We start from the raw sequence: 17442 nt of genomic DNA, 5'->3' as shown, positions 1-17442 counted from the left end.
ACTGTGGGGATCAGCCCCTGTGGAGCTGTGGGGATCGGTCCCCCAGGGGCTGTGGGGATCAGTCTCTGTGGGGTTGTGGGGATCGATCTTATAGGACTGTGGGGATCAGCCTCTAGGGCTGTGGGGATTGATCCCCTTAAAGCTGTGGGGATGGGTCCCCGTGGGGCTCTAGGGATCGATCCTATATGACTGTGGGGGTGGATCCTATAGGACTTTGGAAATCATCCTCGCAGGGCTGTGGGGATCGATCCCATTGGAGCTCTGGGGATGGATCCCTGTGGGGCTGTGGGGATCAATCCCCTGGAAGCTCAGGGGATGGATCCCTGTGGGGCTGTGGATCCTGGAAGCTCAGGGGATGGATCCCTGTGGGGCTGTGGATCGTGGAAGCTCAGGGGATGGATCCCTGTGGGGCTCTCAGCGTCAGCTCCTGCTGCAGCGCTGTGGGGATCAGTCCCTGTGTGGCAGCCCCTCCCCAGCACCCGGTGCCACGGACAGGCCGCACACTGGTGGTTTACAAAAGAGACTTTATTGCTGCGCTGCTGCCTGGGCACAGCCAGGGACAGGCGAGGATCACCCGGGCTTCTGCCGCCCCGGCCCCGCAGCTCAGAGGAAACCCGCGTGAAAACTGCCTGTGGGCCCGCAGGAGATTCTGTGAGGGCAGGTGACCCTGGGCTGGGACCCACGCAGGGCTGGGAACCACCAGCAGCCCACAGGGGATTCTGTGAGGGCAGGTGACCCTGGGCTGGGACCCACGCGGGGCTGGGAACCACCCGCAGCCCACAGGGGATTCTGTGAGGGCAGGTCACCCTGGGCTGGGAACCACCTGCAGCCAAGAGCGGCTGGCCAGTGCCTCCCCACACCGGGAGCCTCGGGGCCACCAGTGTCTCAGGGCTGCCTGCAGCCGGCACACGGAACCGACCGGTCACACCTTCTGTGGGGAGGGAAGCTGTGGCAGGACCCCGAGGCCGGGACAATTTGAAGGAAAAGGATTCTTAAAGGGAAAGCAAGTTTATATATTGGGTTATGTGAACAGCAGCAGCCTCGTGCTGGGGGAGCGGGATGGGGAATGCAAGGCTGGGGCTTGCAGGGGGGCTCAGGATGTAAGACTGGGCGTACAAGCCCAGGCTGGGCTGAGCCAGGCTGAGCCCCCAAGCCACCGTGTGCTGCCTTCGTGCTGCCTCGCTCAGGGCATGGAGTGAAGCTGCAGAAAGCAGGACACGGGGAGGAAAGCACGGACATGGGCGTGGGCATGGGCATGAGCCTGAGCTGTGCCAGGACCCCTGCAGAAAGCAGACGCTCAGAAATGCTCAAGGTCTGGTGCTGGGCAGGTGCCAAGGCTCTTTCTGATGGTCTAGAGCCTCACATGGCAGCAGTGCATCCCATATCCCTCTGGATACAAGTCCCTAGCTGTGGCAGCTGCTCCAGCATCGCTGCCTGAGTGTCCCCCTCTCCCAGGGCACCAAGTGTGGACCCCACTGCCTGCTGCCACCACCTCTGTGTGTGCAGGGAGCAGGTCCAGCACCCCAGCTCCACGCTGCTCCCTGCCCCTGGGACTCCTCACAGATCTCTGGCAGATCCCTGACCCGTGTGGGAAGCCTGCATCTTGTGCTGTTCCTGCCACGGCCCCGGGGCACGGCGGGGAGGAGCAGTGGGCCCAGCTGTGCGACACCCCTCAGGCCCAGCTGCAGGGTGGCTTTGTGCAAAGGTCACCCAGTCCTTGGGAGGGCAGAGAGGAGCAGCCCTGCCTGCCCCACGCCAGCTCAGCTTTGCCACGTGCTGCCCAGCAAGAGGACTTGCTCAGCTCTTCCCTCCCGAGCACCGGCTGCATCCCAGTTCCTCTGGTCCCCCGAAGGAGCAGCCGGGTTGGGTGCTGGGAGTCTTCTTGCCTGTGGAGTGGCTGCACAGCCTGGCATAGGGACCAGGTGGTGTGGGTTGGTGGGCTACTTGCAGGAAGCTTTCTTGACACCAGGTTTTTCTTGTGGAGGACTCTTGAACTTTCAGCTTTACAGCTTCTTGGGATCAGCACTCTCCAGCTGGGTCAGGGCCCTGTCACTCAAAGCACATCTTCAGGTGTGGGGCAAGAAGGCTGCAGCAGGAATGGTCTCCGAGGGTGATTTAGTAGTGTAAGAAAAACAGTTCCGTGTTCCTAATGTTTATGTGCTAAAACTAGAATATAAAATACACCTTGTACAAGCAGGCAGGGGATCGGCATCGGCTCTGCAGGGTAAGAAGGATGCATTGTGTACACTTCCCTGGGGCTCCAGGGCAGGGGGAGCTCGAAATGTGAGTGATATGGTGTTCAGCTGTCGTCACAACCCTTGTGCTCTGCAGCCTGTCCTACTCGCTGTCGCTCTTGTCCACCAGTACCGCGTCGGTCTCCTCCGTGATCTCCAGCAGGGTGTGCATGTCGGGGCTTTCCCCACGCATCAGATCTGAATTCTCTCCTTCCTCTCCACCAACCTCCACCAGCTCTGTGGCTTTCACCTCCACCTCACCCTCTCTTATTTTCTTGACATGGAAAGTGAAGGGTGGCACTTTGTAGACGGCTGTCTTGGACCTGGCATAGATGGTGTGGTCAGGGGTGAAAGACTTCCTCAGTTTGTCCCGAGAGCTCTTCATCTTCTCTCTCCTTTCGTTAGTCACAATTTTAGTGCCCAGTTTGTTCATCCTCTTCTCCAGATTATGGCGGGTCTTCTCCAAGTTGTGGCGGGTCTTCTCCAGGTTTTCCTTGGTCTTTAGCTTAGTCTTTTCCATCTTCTCCTTTGAGAATGCCTTCTTAAAGTCATCCACCCTTTTCATGCCGCTCCTTTTGATGCGTTCTGCCCGTGACTCTTCGATAATCTCCTCAATCTCCACCTCCTCATCTGAGGAGAGCTGGATGTGGTCCTCCTCCGCATGGTCCTCCCCCACAGGGACCTCCTCACCCTCACCTTCCTTCTCCAGCTTCTCACCTTCCTTTAGGGACTTGCTGATGCTCAGTTTAGATGGGAGCTTCACTTCATCCTGCAAGACACAGAGCGGAGCCAGTGAGACACACAGACACCAGGAACCCTGGAGCCAGCCCGTCCTCCCTCCCTCCCACGGCACCACAGAGACATCACATCGGCCTCCACCCAGCTAAACACACCCAGGTACCTCAGGCCCGAGCTCATCCTCCCTTACTGCAGCTGGCAAGTCATTGTGAAGAGGATCTGCTTAGGACTGTGTCGTACCAGGACTCAGGCACCAGCTCTGCTCACCCTAGGCCGGCTCCAAACTCATGTGTGACGCCAGAAGTACTGGAAAGGCAGCCCAGCCTGAAACTGGAGCCTTTTCCCTTCTTCCTCTGTCTGCGTCACAGTCCTGTGCCCTCCAGTTTCATCTTTATCCCGGGCCTGGCCATCGCAGCCCCTCACTCCAGGGGCATGTGGACCACCAGGACAGTGGTCTTCGGGTCTCCAGCCTGGCCAGGTCCAGCCGTGGCCCGGGCACAGCACAGGGCTGCAGAGGCACGGCCAGAGCTGAGAGTCTGGCCACAGCACCAGTGTGCACACTCTGTCCTGGCCGCCCCCAGGCTGCACTCAGACTTTCTCAAGGCCTCAGGATCCAGATGTGGGGCTGGGACATCTCTTGGGATACATCAGGCTGCCCTGTTTTTCCTATTTCTCCACTGGGGAATAAGTTGGAGAATTTGCCCAAGTCCATATCTGGAGATGGTGGAGACACTGGTCCCAACTCACACAGCCTGGTCTGCAGGATACACAGCTCTGCTTGGGACAGGGCTGGATTCATTCAGCTTCTCCACAAGCCTGAGCCAGCCAAGTTCCTGATCCCAGTGGCAGAGGACAAGCATGTGCCTGGGAGAGGGGCACAGGTCTGGAGTGGGATTGGTTTTCATCTGAGCAGCACATAGCATTCGTCCCTGCTGCAGTGATTCACCTCCCTGTTCCCGGGACAGGCTGGAAATAGCCCATCACTGTGCTGAGCCTCACAGCTGCAGGGCTGCAGCTCACGCTCGGAAATTTATTGCCCAAGCAGTTTTAATCTACAGAGCTGGGTGGGAGAGGTGGGAGCTGCCAGGACCAGCCTGTCAGGAATCCAGCAGCAGCCAAAGGGCAATGTGTGGAACGGGCACTCAGCATGCAGAGCTGCTGGGCTGAGGTTTGGAGAAGAGCCTGGGCAGCAGGACGGCCAGGTGCCATTCTGAGCCCTGCCATTCTCAGCAGCACAACAGAGCAAGGATGGGGTTCCAGTCCTGCACTGGAAATCAAGGGGCAGTCCCTGGTGTACCCCAAGTGCTTGAAGGGCATGGCAAACCCTGGAACACCGGCAGTGATTTGCCTGCCCCTGGCTTGGGGACGTGCCCTGGGACCCTGCAGGGTGACTTTGCTGTGTCACAGCAGCTGCCACTGCTCCGCTGCAGCCGTGCACGAAGGAGCTGCACAGGTGCCAAGAGCCAGGACGGGGGGATGGTCATTCCCTCAGGCACGAGGAGGGGTTCCTGGTGCTGTTGTGGGACAGAACATCCCGGTCCCGCTCAGAGCCGGAAGGGACGGCGTGTGTGCACACCCTCACCCTGAGCACCGTCCCCCTGCACGCCTCTGCCCTGCCTGACCAAGGTCACTGCCACTCTGTGGCTCTGGCCTGAGCTCCTGGACAAGGCTGGAGGAGATGCCCTCCCTGCAGACAGGGTGCTGTCCCCAGCCCTCTGCACTGTCCCCAGCCCTGCCTCCCCTTGCACCCCTGGAGAAGTGACACAATTCATCAAATACGTGACTCCAGCACAGCTTTGCCCGCGTGAAATCCAGATGCTCTCAGGTGCTTTCTCATTTTTTCCCAAGCACAGGTACTGGTCCTTGGGCCAGCTGAAGTTCTGGAAGCACAAGGGCACCTGGAAAAACCTTTGTGAGCAGTGGAAAGCCAGCTCCATGGAGCACTGGGCTCAGTGAGGATGGCACGGGCTGCAGCGTCTGTGGTGAAAGCACAGTGCCTGCTGGAGCAGAGCTTTCATGGGTTTTCTTCAGAGCAAAGAACTGTGCAGGGTGAAGCTCTTCACCCTCCACATCACAGGTCAGGTCTCATGTACTTTGTGGAGATTAAAGTGAAGTGGCTAACATGTGTTTTCTTCATTTGATGAGCCCCTTCAGCAGAAAACAATACACACGTTCTCCAGAGGGCCAGGTCAGTCCAGGGCAAACCCACATCAGGGGGAAGGCAGGGATCCTGTTCTCCACAACAACACCTGCCAGAGCAATCCCAGAAAATCCCAGGGACCCTGCCCAGCCAGCAGAACATCAGGAACTCCAGCCACTTCCTTCCCTTTGAGGCAACACAATGAGCCAGAACAAAGGCATCCCCCTCTTGCCTGGCACGGCTGTCCCTGGAAATGGGCCATATCCTGCAAACCCTGATCCTATCAGCCCCTTGTGAGCTCCAGAATATGTGTTTGCAGAAAGAAACACCACCTCAAATCTCCACGTCTGTCACATAAATAACAACCTTTCCTCATCTTTCCTCGTGCTACACCAGTATATCCAGCTCTTGACTGAATTTTCTGATGTGGTGGGATGGGCTGCGCCAGCAATGCTCCCATGCAGCCTCAGCAGCATCCTGCAGCTCTTCCCTCGCAGCCACAAAGACACGGCCAGCAGCAGCTTTGGACACATGGCACAGTGGGAGCGACCCCTCTTGGTGTGCCTGCAGCTCTCCCTAACCCTGCACTTCACCTGGAGAGCAGCAGCTGCCCAGCTCTGTGATCCCACGGGCTGCACTCTCGCTTCTCCCACTCTGCCAGGCCTGCTCCACACCCACAGCACTGCTCGCAGTGCTCCCAGCTCTGCTGTTGCCTCTGTCAGGAGGCACCTCATGGATCAGACCTAGAGGCACAGAGGGAGCACAGCCCTTCCCATACGTGAGGATCCCAGCCTCCCCCCTTGGGACTGTTTCCAAGAGCTTTTCTCCAGCTGTGTTTGGGAAACCCTTCATGTCCTGCTCCTGGCCTCTCTCTCTCTCCTAGGCATAATTCCTGCATTTCCCACCCTCAGCCCACCTCTTCCTCCCTGACTGCTGATCTGACCAGTAGATAACCAGCCAGGGGACCACTGGAGGATTTTCAGCAGTGTGCTAAGGGACAGTCCCCAGAGTCCAAGCTCACCTGCATTCAGGGAGCATTCCTGTGGGTTCAGGCACAGCACAGCTGATGCAAGAACCTCCACAGCTCCAGCACATCTTAATGGGGACCAGCACGTTCTGCTGAGCATCCCTTGCAGGTACCTCCCCCCTGCACCCAGGCACTGCCCAAGAGCCACCAAGAGCCTCCTCCTCCCTGCCCAGGAGGTTTCTCCAGCGGGGAAGGAGAGCTGCCTGGTTTGGGCAGGACGTGCCTGCAGACACAGGAGTGGAGGATAACTGGAACAATCAAGAACCATCCCAGGCCCACGGCTGGCTGCTGCACAAATCCCTGCTCCGTCCGAGCAAGGCACTATGCTCTCTGCACTTCATTTTACTCATGACTCATCCAGTTGAGCCACATTTTTAACACCAGGCATTCTATTTTTACTCCGAAAACACTGATCCTGAAGTGGGAGAGTCCAAAATCCTGAGTCTTGGCATCCCTGCCTGTTGGGGTGTTCAAAACCTGGCTCCCAATCAGCAGAGGCAAACCCGTTCTGTCCTCTCTGCTTGCATCCAGCTGGCACAAGGACAGCGGGTAAACAACATTTTTGAGAAGATTTTGTTACCAGCAGCAGCAGCAGCAAACTCTGGCCCTGCCCTGTGTACAGTGCAGAGCTGCAGGCAGCAGCAGGACAGGGACAGGGAGATTGTCCCTGCAGCACAGACCTCCCGGGATGGGATGGGCTGGGCTTTGGGAAGCTCCCTGGCACTGGGCCGGTCCATCTGTGGACTTTGTGGGCACCCAGAGGGGCCCCAGTGCCCACAGCCAGCCCCGAGGGCAGCTGGCTGCCAGCTGCTCTGTGTCCTCCTACTTCAAACAATCCCGAGCTGTCGGATCCTCGGCAGCTTCTCCTCGGCTCTCCTGAGTGGGCTTTTATCTGACATTGTTTTCGAGTTCCCTGGCAGTGAGTCACCCGCAGCCCACGGCCATGGACACCAGCCTGGTTGCTACAACACACGTAAACACTTCCCCTGGCGTATAAAAGGCCAAGGAGACACAGAGCTGAGCTGCATTCCCAGTCAGTGTGTAAGGAACAGAGTCCCAGCACTCCCAGCCACTCTGCTCTCCAGTTGGAAGGTTTAATGGAAGGTTCTCACATGCACATGCAAATCACATCTGCAATTCATTTCACTCCGTTATTTTTACACGACTGCAGCAGCACAAACAGAGAGTTTGGTTGATGTTTGCATGCTGAAAACGACCAGCTCACATTGCCGGGCTCCTCTATGACCAAATCGGGCTGATCCCAACACTCTGTGAGCTGCAGCCCCTCCTGCACCCTCCCTCTGGCCGGCCCTGGCCTCGGGGAGGCCGGGGGAGGATTAGGAGGAGCTTGGGCAGCAAACAGCCCAGGTCAGGTCAAACTGTGCCAGAGGAGAACAAGTTCTGCTCGCCCGTTTCCATGATAACTGCTCTGCTGTGCCAGGCCTCAGAGGACACTGTTTTGTGCTGACCTTCCAGCAGTGTCATGGGAAGAAGGACTCAGCTGTTCCTGAGTACAACAGCATGCCTGAGAAGCACCCTGAACGTAGCAGGGCTCAGGAGTGTCCAGATACCCTGCACAGAGGGGGCCCTGCTTTCCTCTCCAGTGCCTTGGTGGAACAGACCTTTTCTGTGGAGACTGAAATTGCTAGATTTTGGGGTTTTTCTTGCTAGATCACAAAAAAGAGGCTTTTCTTACATCTGACATTCTCCTATTCTCCTTAAAAAGGAGAAGTTTTCCCTGGCAGCTTTGAGCAGAGACCACAATTCCTGGACTTAGCTCTCCTTCACCTGGCTCTTGGACTATTCCTGTCCTCCCAAGAGGCCATTGCCACTGGACAGTGCTGCACACGCTGCTGGGTGACCCCCAAAGGGCAGCTGGAGCTTGGGGTGTTTTATCCAGTAGCTGCACAATGACAGGAAGGCAACAGGCCACTGTGGCCTCTGATGTTACACGAACAGCAGGTAAAGCCACCACTCCAGTGTGTGCAGGACCTGATCCGAGCCAGCAGCCCCAGGGGCTGTGGCCAGACAGAAACGGGAGATGCTGCAGGGGCTGCCCGAAGCATTGGAAGTTCATGTCACAGTTTGTGCTCTCTGCCTGTTTTACCTGTTTAAAACAACTTCAAACCACATCACAATCACAAACTAATGCTCACAAGAAGCCTGAGGAGGTGGGTGTTCCAGCGTTTAACGGGGAGAAATGGCAGCTCAAAGAACAGGTGGGATTTGCCCAGTCACAGCAGACACCAGCAGAGCCCACTCGCCCTTTCTCATGCAAGCCACCCAGCAGCTCCTCCTGAGGGAAAATCCCAGCTCCGCACACCCACGCTCATGCAGCAAGCACATTAGTCAGCAGCAGGATCAGCCTTGGAGGTCTGAGAGCCCCAGGCAGCCCCAAGCAGGCGAGAAGCAAAGGCTCGGAATCAGCAGCTCCCAGAGCTTCGGAAGAGGTTCAGAGTGATCTTCAGGGGGTGCCGCTGACGAGGCCCTAAAGTGCTGCCTCCTCAGGTGTCTTCTGCTGCCCTGGGCCTGTCTCCACGGGGTGGGCTCAGAGGGCAGTCCCTGGCGAAGACTCAAGGCATACCCGTGGCATCTTCTCGGGCTAAGATGAGGAAAACTGCGTTTCAATGGCCGGGGAAAGGAAGCACAATGGAAACACTTACCTGTTCCTTCCGGGAATCTGATTGAGAACAACAGGGATCCGGGTTAGCACGAGAACAGGCAGAGAGAAAAGGCACAGGGGAATGCTTTAGTAAAGGGAGAAGCCAGGGAGCAGAATTTGACAGAAAAGAGAGTCAGCAAAGTTCTGTGAGAAGGAAGAGTGTCTGTCTCTGATTCAGAAGGCCCCAGGAGACACAGGACCCCTTCTGTGGGTTCAGGCACATCCCCACTGACACTGCCACAGGGCCAGACTGCTCATGATCTCAGGGCTTCAGTGTCACCTGTTGGGGACATGTCTCCCTTTGCTGTGGTGTAGTGAACTCAGTTTGCTTGTAAGTGTAAGATCATGAAAAAAGGCTGGTGATTTTAAACCCTGTGTTAATTGATTGAAGTGCAGAGCTGCAGAGAGTGAAACGGGCGGGTGCAACTCCAGAACTCTATCCGCTGGTTTTGTCACGTACTGACCTTACCCTAAACCAGCGCCAGATAATTCCCAGCAGCTCCCAGATCTCTGCACCCAGTGACACAGCAAAGCCAGGCATGGCCTTGACTCTGGGTTCCAAGGGCTGGACAAAGTTTGTGTCCAATAGTGCCAAGAGGTTCATGAAAAGAGAAGCCTCAAGCCTTAGAGATGACACTGTTGAGTCCTGCAGTAAGAAGTCACCAAGGAATACTGCTGAGATAAAAAGATCCAAAATATGAGGGGAGAAAGCAAATCAGGTTGGGATTAGGTAAATGTTAGAGGGATAAATAGTTTATTCTCTAGTAGCATCTCTCTGACTAGCAGAGTCCTCCCAGCCTCTGTAATTCTGAGTGTTGTGCAATCTGCCTGGCACTTCTTTCTGTCAGGCACATCCAGTTACCCTGTGTCCTGGAAGCTGTGTCTGAAAAGCTGGAGCTGCTTCATGAGCTGTGAGAAGCAGCTGCCTGGGACAGGCACCAGAGCTGGTGCAAAGGAAGAGAGGGAGGGTGAGGAGAGGAGGAGGAGGCTGGAAAAATGCTTTTGCCTTTAGTGAGTCAGAAGAGAGGGAGAGCTGTAGGAAACAGAGAAGTAAATAGATTGAGAGTGAAAAGGAGCTTTTTCCCCCTCTGACAGCATTTAGAAGTTTTGATGCCAGTATCAGTCTGTTTGTACCTCTGGCTGTGCTCTCAGATCTACTCCTCCCGGACAAATCTGTCTGAGCTGATTGATGACTCCGGAGCTGCTCCTGAACAGCAAAGCAGCAAAGATGGGGTTTGTATTACAGATCGTTTGCAGACACTGACATCTGCATCCTCACATAAAGCTGGAGACTAAACATCCTGAGACTTTTTATTCTAAATATTTGATTTTCCTTTACTGATACGGCACATTTTGTTTCTGCTCTTTGTCTGTCTCACAGCTGGACAGTGGACCCACAATTCTTAAGGTGCCCTGTGACTTACAGGAGATCCTGAAGAATCAAGAGGACAATCCCAAATGGGATAAAAGAGGGCTAAGCCTGTTGCTGAATAGTTTCTAAGTCATTGCTGTGCCTTCTGGGTTGTGCACGAGAGGCCTGAAGGAGGAATTGGTGATAGAAGGGATATTACCTTGGGTTTGTTTTCATGAGCCACTACTCATCCACTCTAACCCTGTCCCACTGGCTGGGCAGCCTCTGGCCCTTTGCTCTGAGACAATTTATGGCTGCACAGCTCAGCCTGGAACTATAATGGTGAAAGGATTTTAGCAAAGCAAACAGTTCTGGCACCAGCTGCTTATAAATAATAGCTGAGCAATGAAATATTAATGCAGTTGATACTAGATTGCAACAGAGAAATCCATGCTCCAGAGCTGTCTACTGGTAGACTGGTGATCTGCACTAAAAGAAATCCTAAGAGTTGTGGGGTTTCACCCCCGGATTGGGGTGACCCCAAAAGATGGAAAAGTCCCTCCTCCAACCCGTGCCTTCGAAGAAAGACTCAGTAGTCTTCTGTTGTCCGGTCTCAAGGTTGTTTATTGTTGGTTATCTACAAGATTTTCTCCTGAACTGCTGTGGCCCGTTCAGCAGGTCAGACAAAGGCACACTGCCCTCCCAAGGGGCTGGTGCCATCTTTTATATCATATATTACGTACTACATGTTTATACTTTTTCCCCAATGCCTACTATCTATATTGAATGGTGACTTTCTACTCTAGACCAATCTGTGAGTGCCAACATCACCAAAGACATGGAGGCTAGGAAGGAGAAAGAAAGAGGACAGGGCACACCCAAGTCCCTCCATCTTAGATCTCCTAACCCCCCTGTACAAAACTTGGACCCCTGCGTACAAGGCCTAAAACCCCCCTGTACAGCACTCAGAAATCCTACCCTTTACTTCGTGACTACTTCTACTACAATATCTAAACTTTTGTGACTTCTTGTTCTTCCTGCAAAGTTGGTAAACTGTTCCATGGGTCAGGTTCAAAGCCACAGGGGTCTCTGGCTGCATGCCAGGGTCTCAGATGCTTTTGACCTGGGTCTGGAACGTCCGAGAATGTCTGTGGGACATTCTGAGTTCCGACAAAGAGTCAGAGCTATTAACATCCTGACTTTTTTTAAGGCTCAGTCTCCTCTGAATTATTATCTTGAAACTCTTTCAGTTCCATAATATGCAGAGAACATGCAAGGTGTTTGTACATTGGGATGTTCATGTGGTCCCCCTGCAATGGAGGCAGCACTGACAGGAGCTGCTTTTGGCTGGATTTGCAGTGAAAGCGAAACCTGCTTTTTATTTTAAAGTATTATTAGAAAATGAATACAGTGGCTGCTGCAGTGCAAATCCCTGCTGTGACCCCCTGGGAAGAGGGATGGCTGTTCCAGCACAGAGAGCTCTCAGCCACGTAGAGCCAGCTGGTCTTGTAGGAAAAGCACCCTGTGGGTACCTGGTGCCTGACAGCACTATCCCAGTGCTGCCAGCAAAATTGCTTTGGAAATTCCTGTTTACTTTTTAATGCTGGCAGCTGGGCAGGCTGCACTGAACTGCAGGCACGTCACCCACCCAGGCTGTCCCTCAGAGCTGGGATCCTCCTGGCTCTTCTCAATGCTCCACTGCCACTGAACTCATCATGAATGAGTTTCTGAATGATTAATTTGAAACAAAACCATAGCTCAGGGCAGCTGCCATTCAGTTTGGGCGGTGGGGAAAGGCTGTGGCCCGAGGGCAGTGGGTTTGTATGCCCTGGGGTCCCTGCCCCGTGCTTCTCCTCAGCTCCCTGAGCTCATGTCTTTTTCCACACTCTTTTGAGGAGCACAGACCCAAACCTGAGGCAGTTCAGGTCTGGCCCCCGAATCTGTCTCAGTAATGTGTGGGTTTGAAATCTCCCCCTCCTCCTCTCCCTGCACAGTCTCCCGTCCGTATAAGGCCCACGCCAGCACAAAGCCAGGCTGGGCTATTTATATTTCCATGCCCAGCCCTACCCACCCAACACTGCAGGGCTGGGATCCAGGTCCCATCCTGCTCTCCCAACAGCAACTCACATCTCACACAGCTCAGAGCAGCCAGCAGAGCCCCCTGAAGAGCAGATGAGCCCCACGGGAGCCTCCCAAGAGGACAGCGTGGGGAGCATGAAAAATGTGTGTTTTATGATTGGCTTTTTGCAAATATTAAAATGAATATCATATGTGTTATGTTAGAAAGTTTTGATGTATTAATTTTAAATATAGTTTTAGGTTATAACACAATGTTAAAATAGAAACTATGCTATGCAGGATACTTTTTTTTCTAAAGAAAGGATTCGCACCAAGATAGCAGCCACAGACACCTCAATCTTGCAGAGAAAGAGAATTTATTGCCCCATTATCAGAAGAAATTAACTTCTTCCCACCTCGCTCAGCCCTGAAGACACCATCAGGATTCAGAGGAAGAAGGTGACACTGACCAGACAGAATCCTTTGTTTGAATGGAATTTATGCCTCATGTATGAGGTGTGTGAATATGCAACAGGTTGTTGCTTTTAAGGGTTACTCCTCTGTTAACTGGGGTCCTTTTTGGGGCTTATTTTGTCCAGAAAAGGCACTGGACTGTTCATAACTCTTTGTTCATATTGTCTCATATTGTCCTAATCTCAATTGTTCAAATTTTTATTATTCTAACTATATTACTATTTTTATAACCATTTCATTACTATTAAACTTCTAAAATTTAAAAAACAAGTGATTGACGTTTTTCACGGTGAGCACGCACTCAAACCCCTCGGACAAAGCTGCTCTTCCCAACAAAAACACTGCACATCCCCAGAGCTCAGCCCACACGAGCTCAAAATAAAGGAGCAGCACACTTTGGAAACTCAATACTCTGTGTGAGCGCCGAGTGCTGCAGGGGTTTGTCCGGCTGTAACAAAATCAGCCTTTGGCATTTGCAGGAATAAGTTGAATTGTCAAAAACAGTCTGGAGGAAAATGCCAAGCTTACATAAACTGCCACGTGCTGAACACGGCACAAAGTGTGGTTTTAGAGCAGTAGCTGCTTGCACAGGACATCCATTATTTAACCATGAACTGCAGTAACCAGCCCCGTGTCCAGCATCCTAAAAGCAGGAGATTTGGGATGAAGTCACTTTAGTTTGTTTTTATTAGCAACCACTCTCACGGAATTTTTTGGTGTCCTTATTTCTCTGAAAGACAGGAGCCCGGGACAGAGGCACAAAGGAAGCTCTGAGCTCTGCTCCCAGGGGCTGCTGAGCAGTGCAGGCACTCACTGACATCAGGCTTTTTAGGAAGGTAAGTTCTGCACTGAACATCTGCGTGCACAGTGGCCTGTCAAAGCTGTCACCTCTGCTTTGGCTCTGCAAGTTTTCAAAAGAGAAAGCTGGGGCATTTTAGAGGGGTATGGTTGTTTTCGAGTTTTATTCTAAAGAATTTATTTATTTCCCTGCATTAAATCTATAGGAAAGCTCTCAACACAGAAATCAGACCAGCTCCTGGCAAAATCAGCTCAAAGAGGGTAAGCAAGTGAGAAAACCCACGCAGGGACGGGACTGAGAGTGATGCCTGTAAATGTTCTGCTCACTACCTCCCCTCAGCCAGCACATGGCAGTGATATCCAGCCCTGCACTTTCTCCCCCAAATTTTGAACCACCCTAGCAGATGTGCTCAGGATCATGCCACAGGTCAGGCTTTCCCTGATAAAAATTTGGTTTTCATCTCCTCCTAATCTACAGTGAGCAAAACACAATTCTCACAGGCAGTCTGACTTCCCTCTGAGGTGCAAAAGGTTTCATTTGCACTCCTGAAATAATTCCTCCACAACGGCTGAAACCTCAGGACTCAATGCTGAGAGAAAAATCAAACATCAAGAACCAGCAAAGAGCTCATTTATCTTTACCTCTTTTATTTCATCCAGCTGCAGAACTGTGAATATTGAACCCTATTAGAGCAGGACTCTTGCTCTGCTCGGATCTCTCACCCGAAAACAGCCACGCTGCTGTAAGAAATTATGGAAACTTTTACATCTCTAAGATGAGTTTATCTCTTGTTCTCCAAAAGAAAAGACTAATAAATCTTTGGACTTTTTGCCACAGCAACTGGAAACACACAGGAGTCACCCCCAGCTTGGGAAAGGAGCTTTCCCTGAGTCAGAGAGGAGAGAGAATGTGCTCAGCACCACAGAATTAATGACATGAGCAGCAAGGTACCCACCAGACACCTCGGTAGGTGAGGGTCTGAGAAGTGAGAAACGGAATTAGCCGGGAGTTATTTTGTAATTATTTGGTTTTAACTGTAGACAGGGCTAGGGAAGCACAGTGAATTGCTCAGCTAACCCCCAGGGGGGACCCCAGCGCTGGATGCTTTTCCTCCGGGGCTGGGTCTGCTCCACTCCCATGGAAGTGCCAGCACGTCCATGAGGGCACAAACAGATCCATTCCACATGGTGCAAACCTGGAGAACTCCTTACCCGTGCTCTGTGACACTCAAATCACACTAAATTCCATGCTGGGAAATCATCCCAAATCCCAAATCATTTCTTCCCCTAATACCTCCATGATTCCTCAAGCCCCTGGCACAGCCCCTGGCCAAAGGACTCTTTCCGAAGCTGCTCTGTCCTCACCACAGCAGCAGGGGCAGGCCCCAGGCCTTTAGAAACAGGATTGCTTTTTCATATTCAAGAAGAAACTCTGCTCAATATCAATAAGTCACAGCAAACCAACACAAACTGCTCATGAAACACTAACCTGCAGATGTTTGGGATGCTTCCCAAGGACCTTGAACCTTGCCAACTTCCTACCTATTTCCGTAACTGACATGGAATGCTATGTTTAAACAATTCCCTCCACTCCTCTCATTTTGCAGTGCTTCTATTTTATTTTTCCATGGATAGATTGATACAAAGAGCTTGTAATAAATCCACACACATGTATCTGGCTATAACTGGTTGTGTTTCCTGTACGATCTGAACAGACTTTCAGCCTTTCAGTCGTGCTAAAACAACAAATGCTCAAGCTCTGAACCAAGAAGTCAGCCCTGACATGAGCCACTCGCCCTCAAACCTCACAGAAAGGACCATTCTCCCTTTTATTCTGCTTTTCTTCTCTCTCTTCCCATGATCAGCACTGGAAGCTTCTCCATTTGTTCCTAGCGCTGGCTATTATTAACCCAGAGGCTTTCAACTGTAGCATTAACTGTTTCACTCACTTTTCCCCCCTGGCCCAAAGAAGAGTTGTTCTGATGCAGAAAACTAACTCCAGGCAGGAAACCTGACAGAATTGTGTTTCTCTCTCTCTCTCTCTTTCTCCTGTTTAATCTTAAGTGAAAACTCCAACACTGAGTGCAGGGGGTGAACATCAAGCACACCAAAGCTGTTATTGAGACCAAACAACACGAAGGTTCAAGGCTTGCAGGATGCAGAAGAAAGATGGGAATTGTACAAGCCCTCAGCAAAGGCCACCCCGAGCACTGCCAAGCTCAGGGGGCTGGGCTGGATTTTCTCTGACAGCTCTATCTGCCCTGGCTGCACAGATTAACCCTGAGGCTGGGGTTACTATCACTTGTTACCAGATGCATGTCACAAATTTGAAATATCATCGGTCTCCACGTAGCCATACACATGGTGTCTCTTGGTCGAAGGCACGTTGGCAGATGGATTTACAACACCCCCTTTTCTAGATCCCAGAGCACTATTGCTCTTTGTTGAGCTAAGCAGTTAAATCAGGTTATTTTGTTACTCCTGGCCCACTGCAGTGAGTTCTGAGGGCTGGGAACTCACGATTGATCCCTATCTGCATTAAAATTCCTGTTAAATGGGACAACTCTGTCAAACTTTGTCTAAGGACACACAGCGAATGTTAAACCACGAATGAGAGTGACAGGGACCCGCCTCAGTTCGGACTGCCAGACAATCTGGGGAGTTCGGGAGAGGGCTGGGCCGAACATGCAGCGTGACAGGACCCTCAGCAAAGAAAACACCCACTATCAGGATGTAAAGACATCAGGAAACAGTTCCTTACCTGATAGATCATGACTTTGAAGTTCCTGCGTTTCAGGAGCTCCGCTTCGTTGGCCTCCAGCTTCTTGATCTGCCCGGCTTGCTTCTCCAGGTTCTGCCTCACCGTCTTCACGTTGACGCTCACCTTGCGCACCTTCTCCAGCATTTTGTTGACGGTGTTGCTGGTGGTGGTGTGCGCCTTGGTCAGCTTGGTCAGCTCTCCCTGGATGCTGGTCACTGCGCTATCCATCTCCTGCTGTCTCTCCTCCAGCTGCGTTTGGGTCAGCTGGATCTGATCCACCGCTCCGATGATCTTGTCCAGAAGGGTCAGCACCATCACGCCGTTGATCTGGTCCGTTTTGATGGGCTCCTCGGGCGCTTGCTCCTCCGAGGTCTCAGAAACAGTGGGCGGCTCGATGATTTGCAAGGTGGTGTCCTCCATGGTCGCTCGGGAGTCCTGGCTCACCCGGAGAAGCTGTCACTGCAGGGAGAGAGCAGGGAAAACTGAGCCCGAGCCTCGGCTAAACCCCGCGCTGGGAGAGGCGCCAGGAATGGGGAGCGCAGTGAGCGAGCGTCTGTGCTGAAATTCAAATGGCACAGCCCCGCTCAGCCGGCCACGGGAACTGCCCTGCAAAATTTTCCAGGCTTGCAGGTCATTGGCTGACTCCACCTCGGCTATAGAAAAGGAGCCGCTGCCAAATGCCTGCTGACCCACCCTTCTGAAATGATTAAAATAGTTGGAGGGGAGACGATGGCTCTGCATGCGAACACAAGCACAGCCCAGCCAGGAATGCGGAGCTCTGGAACTGCAGCCACCCCTTCTTCACTCTCAGTCGAAAGGCGCTGAAGTAACAAGAGGAAAAAACAAAATCCTTTAGTAAACGGCTCGGGAAGCTGCTGGGAAGAGAGTGGGAAGCAAGCAGCCCCATCTGGCACAGCTGTGTGCACTGAAGGCTGGTTTAAACAGCTGCACACGCTGAAGTTCAGCTGGAAGTTCAGACCTTTGCCAATACTTTTGGGTTTTTTTCCCCCAGGACTATGAGAGCCTGAATTTCAGTATTTAAAGAAATGCTCCAATTTGAATTCAGTAGTTACAGCACGAAAAGTGGACTGGAATCTGAGATACAAGTCTGGATCTTAGGAATGCCCCCTCCCATGTACCTGAATGTACAAGAGGCACGCATGGAACATGCAGGGTGCAACACGTCTCCACACAGATTT

General features: G+C 52.7%; 1 protein-coding gene across 1 annotated transcript; it reads right to left on the bottom strand.

The window, feature by feature from the left end:
* Positions 1–507: 507 nt before the first annotated feature.
* CAVIN1 (caveolae associated protein 1) lies at positions 508–17011 on the bottom strand. Its single transcript, XM_038163052.1, has 2 exons — positions 16244–17011; positions 508–3003 (listed from the first exon to the last, which is right to left on the bottom strand). The coding sequence occupies exons 1-2, from the start codon at positions 16661–16663 to the stop codon at positions 2338–2340; spliced, it is 1086 nt and encodes a 361-aa protein (XP_038018980.1). The 5' UTR covers positions 16664–17011; the 3' UTR covers positions 508–2337.
* Between the last annotated feature and the right edge of the window lie 431 nt (positions 17012–17442).

The sequence above is a fragment of the Motacilla alba genome, chromosome 27, assembly GCF_015832195.1.
Source record: "Motacilla alba alba isolate MOTALB_02 chromosome 27, Motacilla_alba_V1.0_pri, whole genome shotgun sequence".
NCBI lineage: Eukaryota > Metazoa > Chordata > Aves > Passeriformes > Motacillidae > Motacilla > Motacilla alba.
The sequence above is the reverse complement of the archived record's forward strand: the minus strand, read 5'-3'. Positions and strand labels throughout refer to the sequence as shown.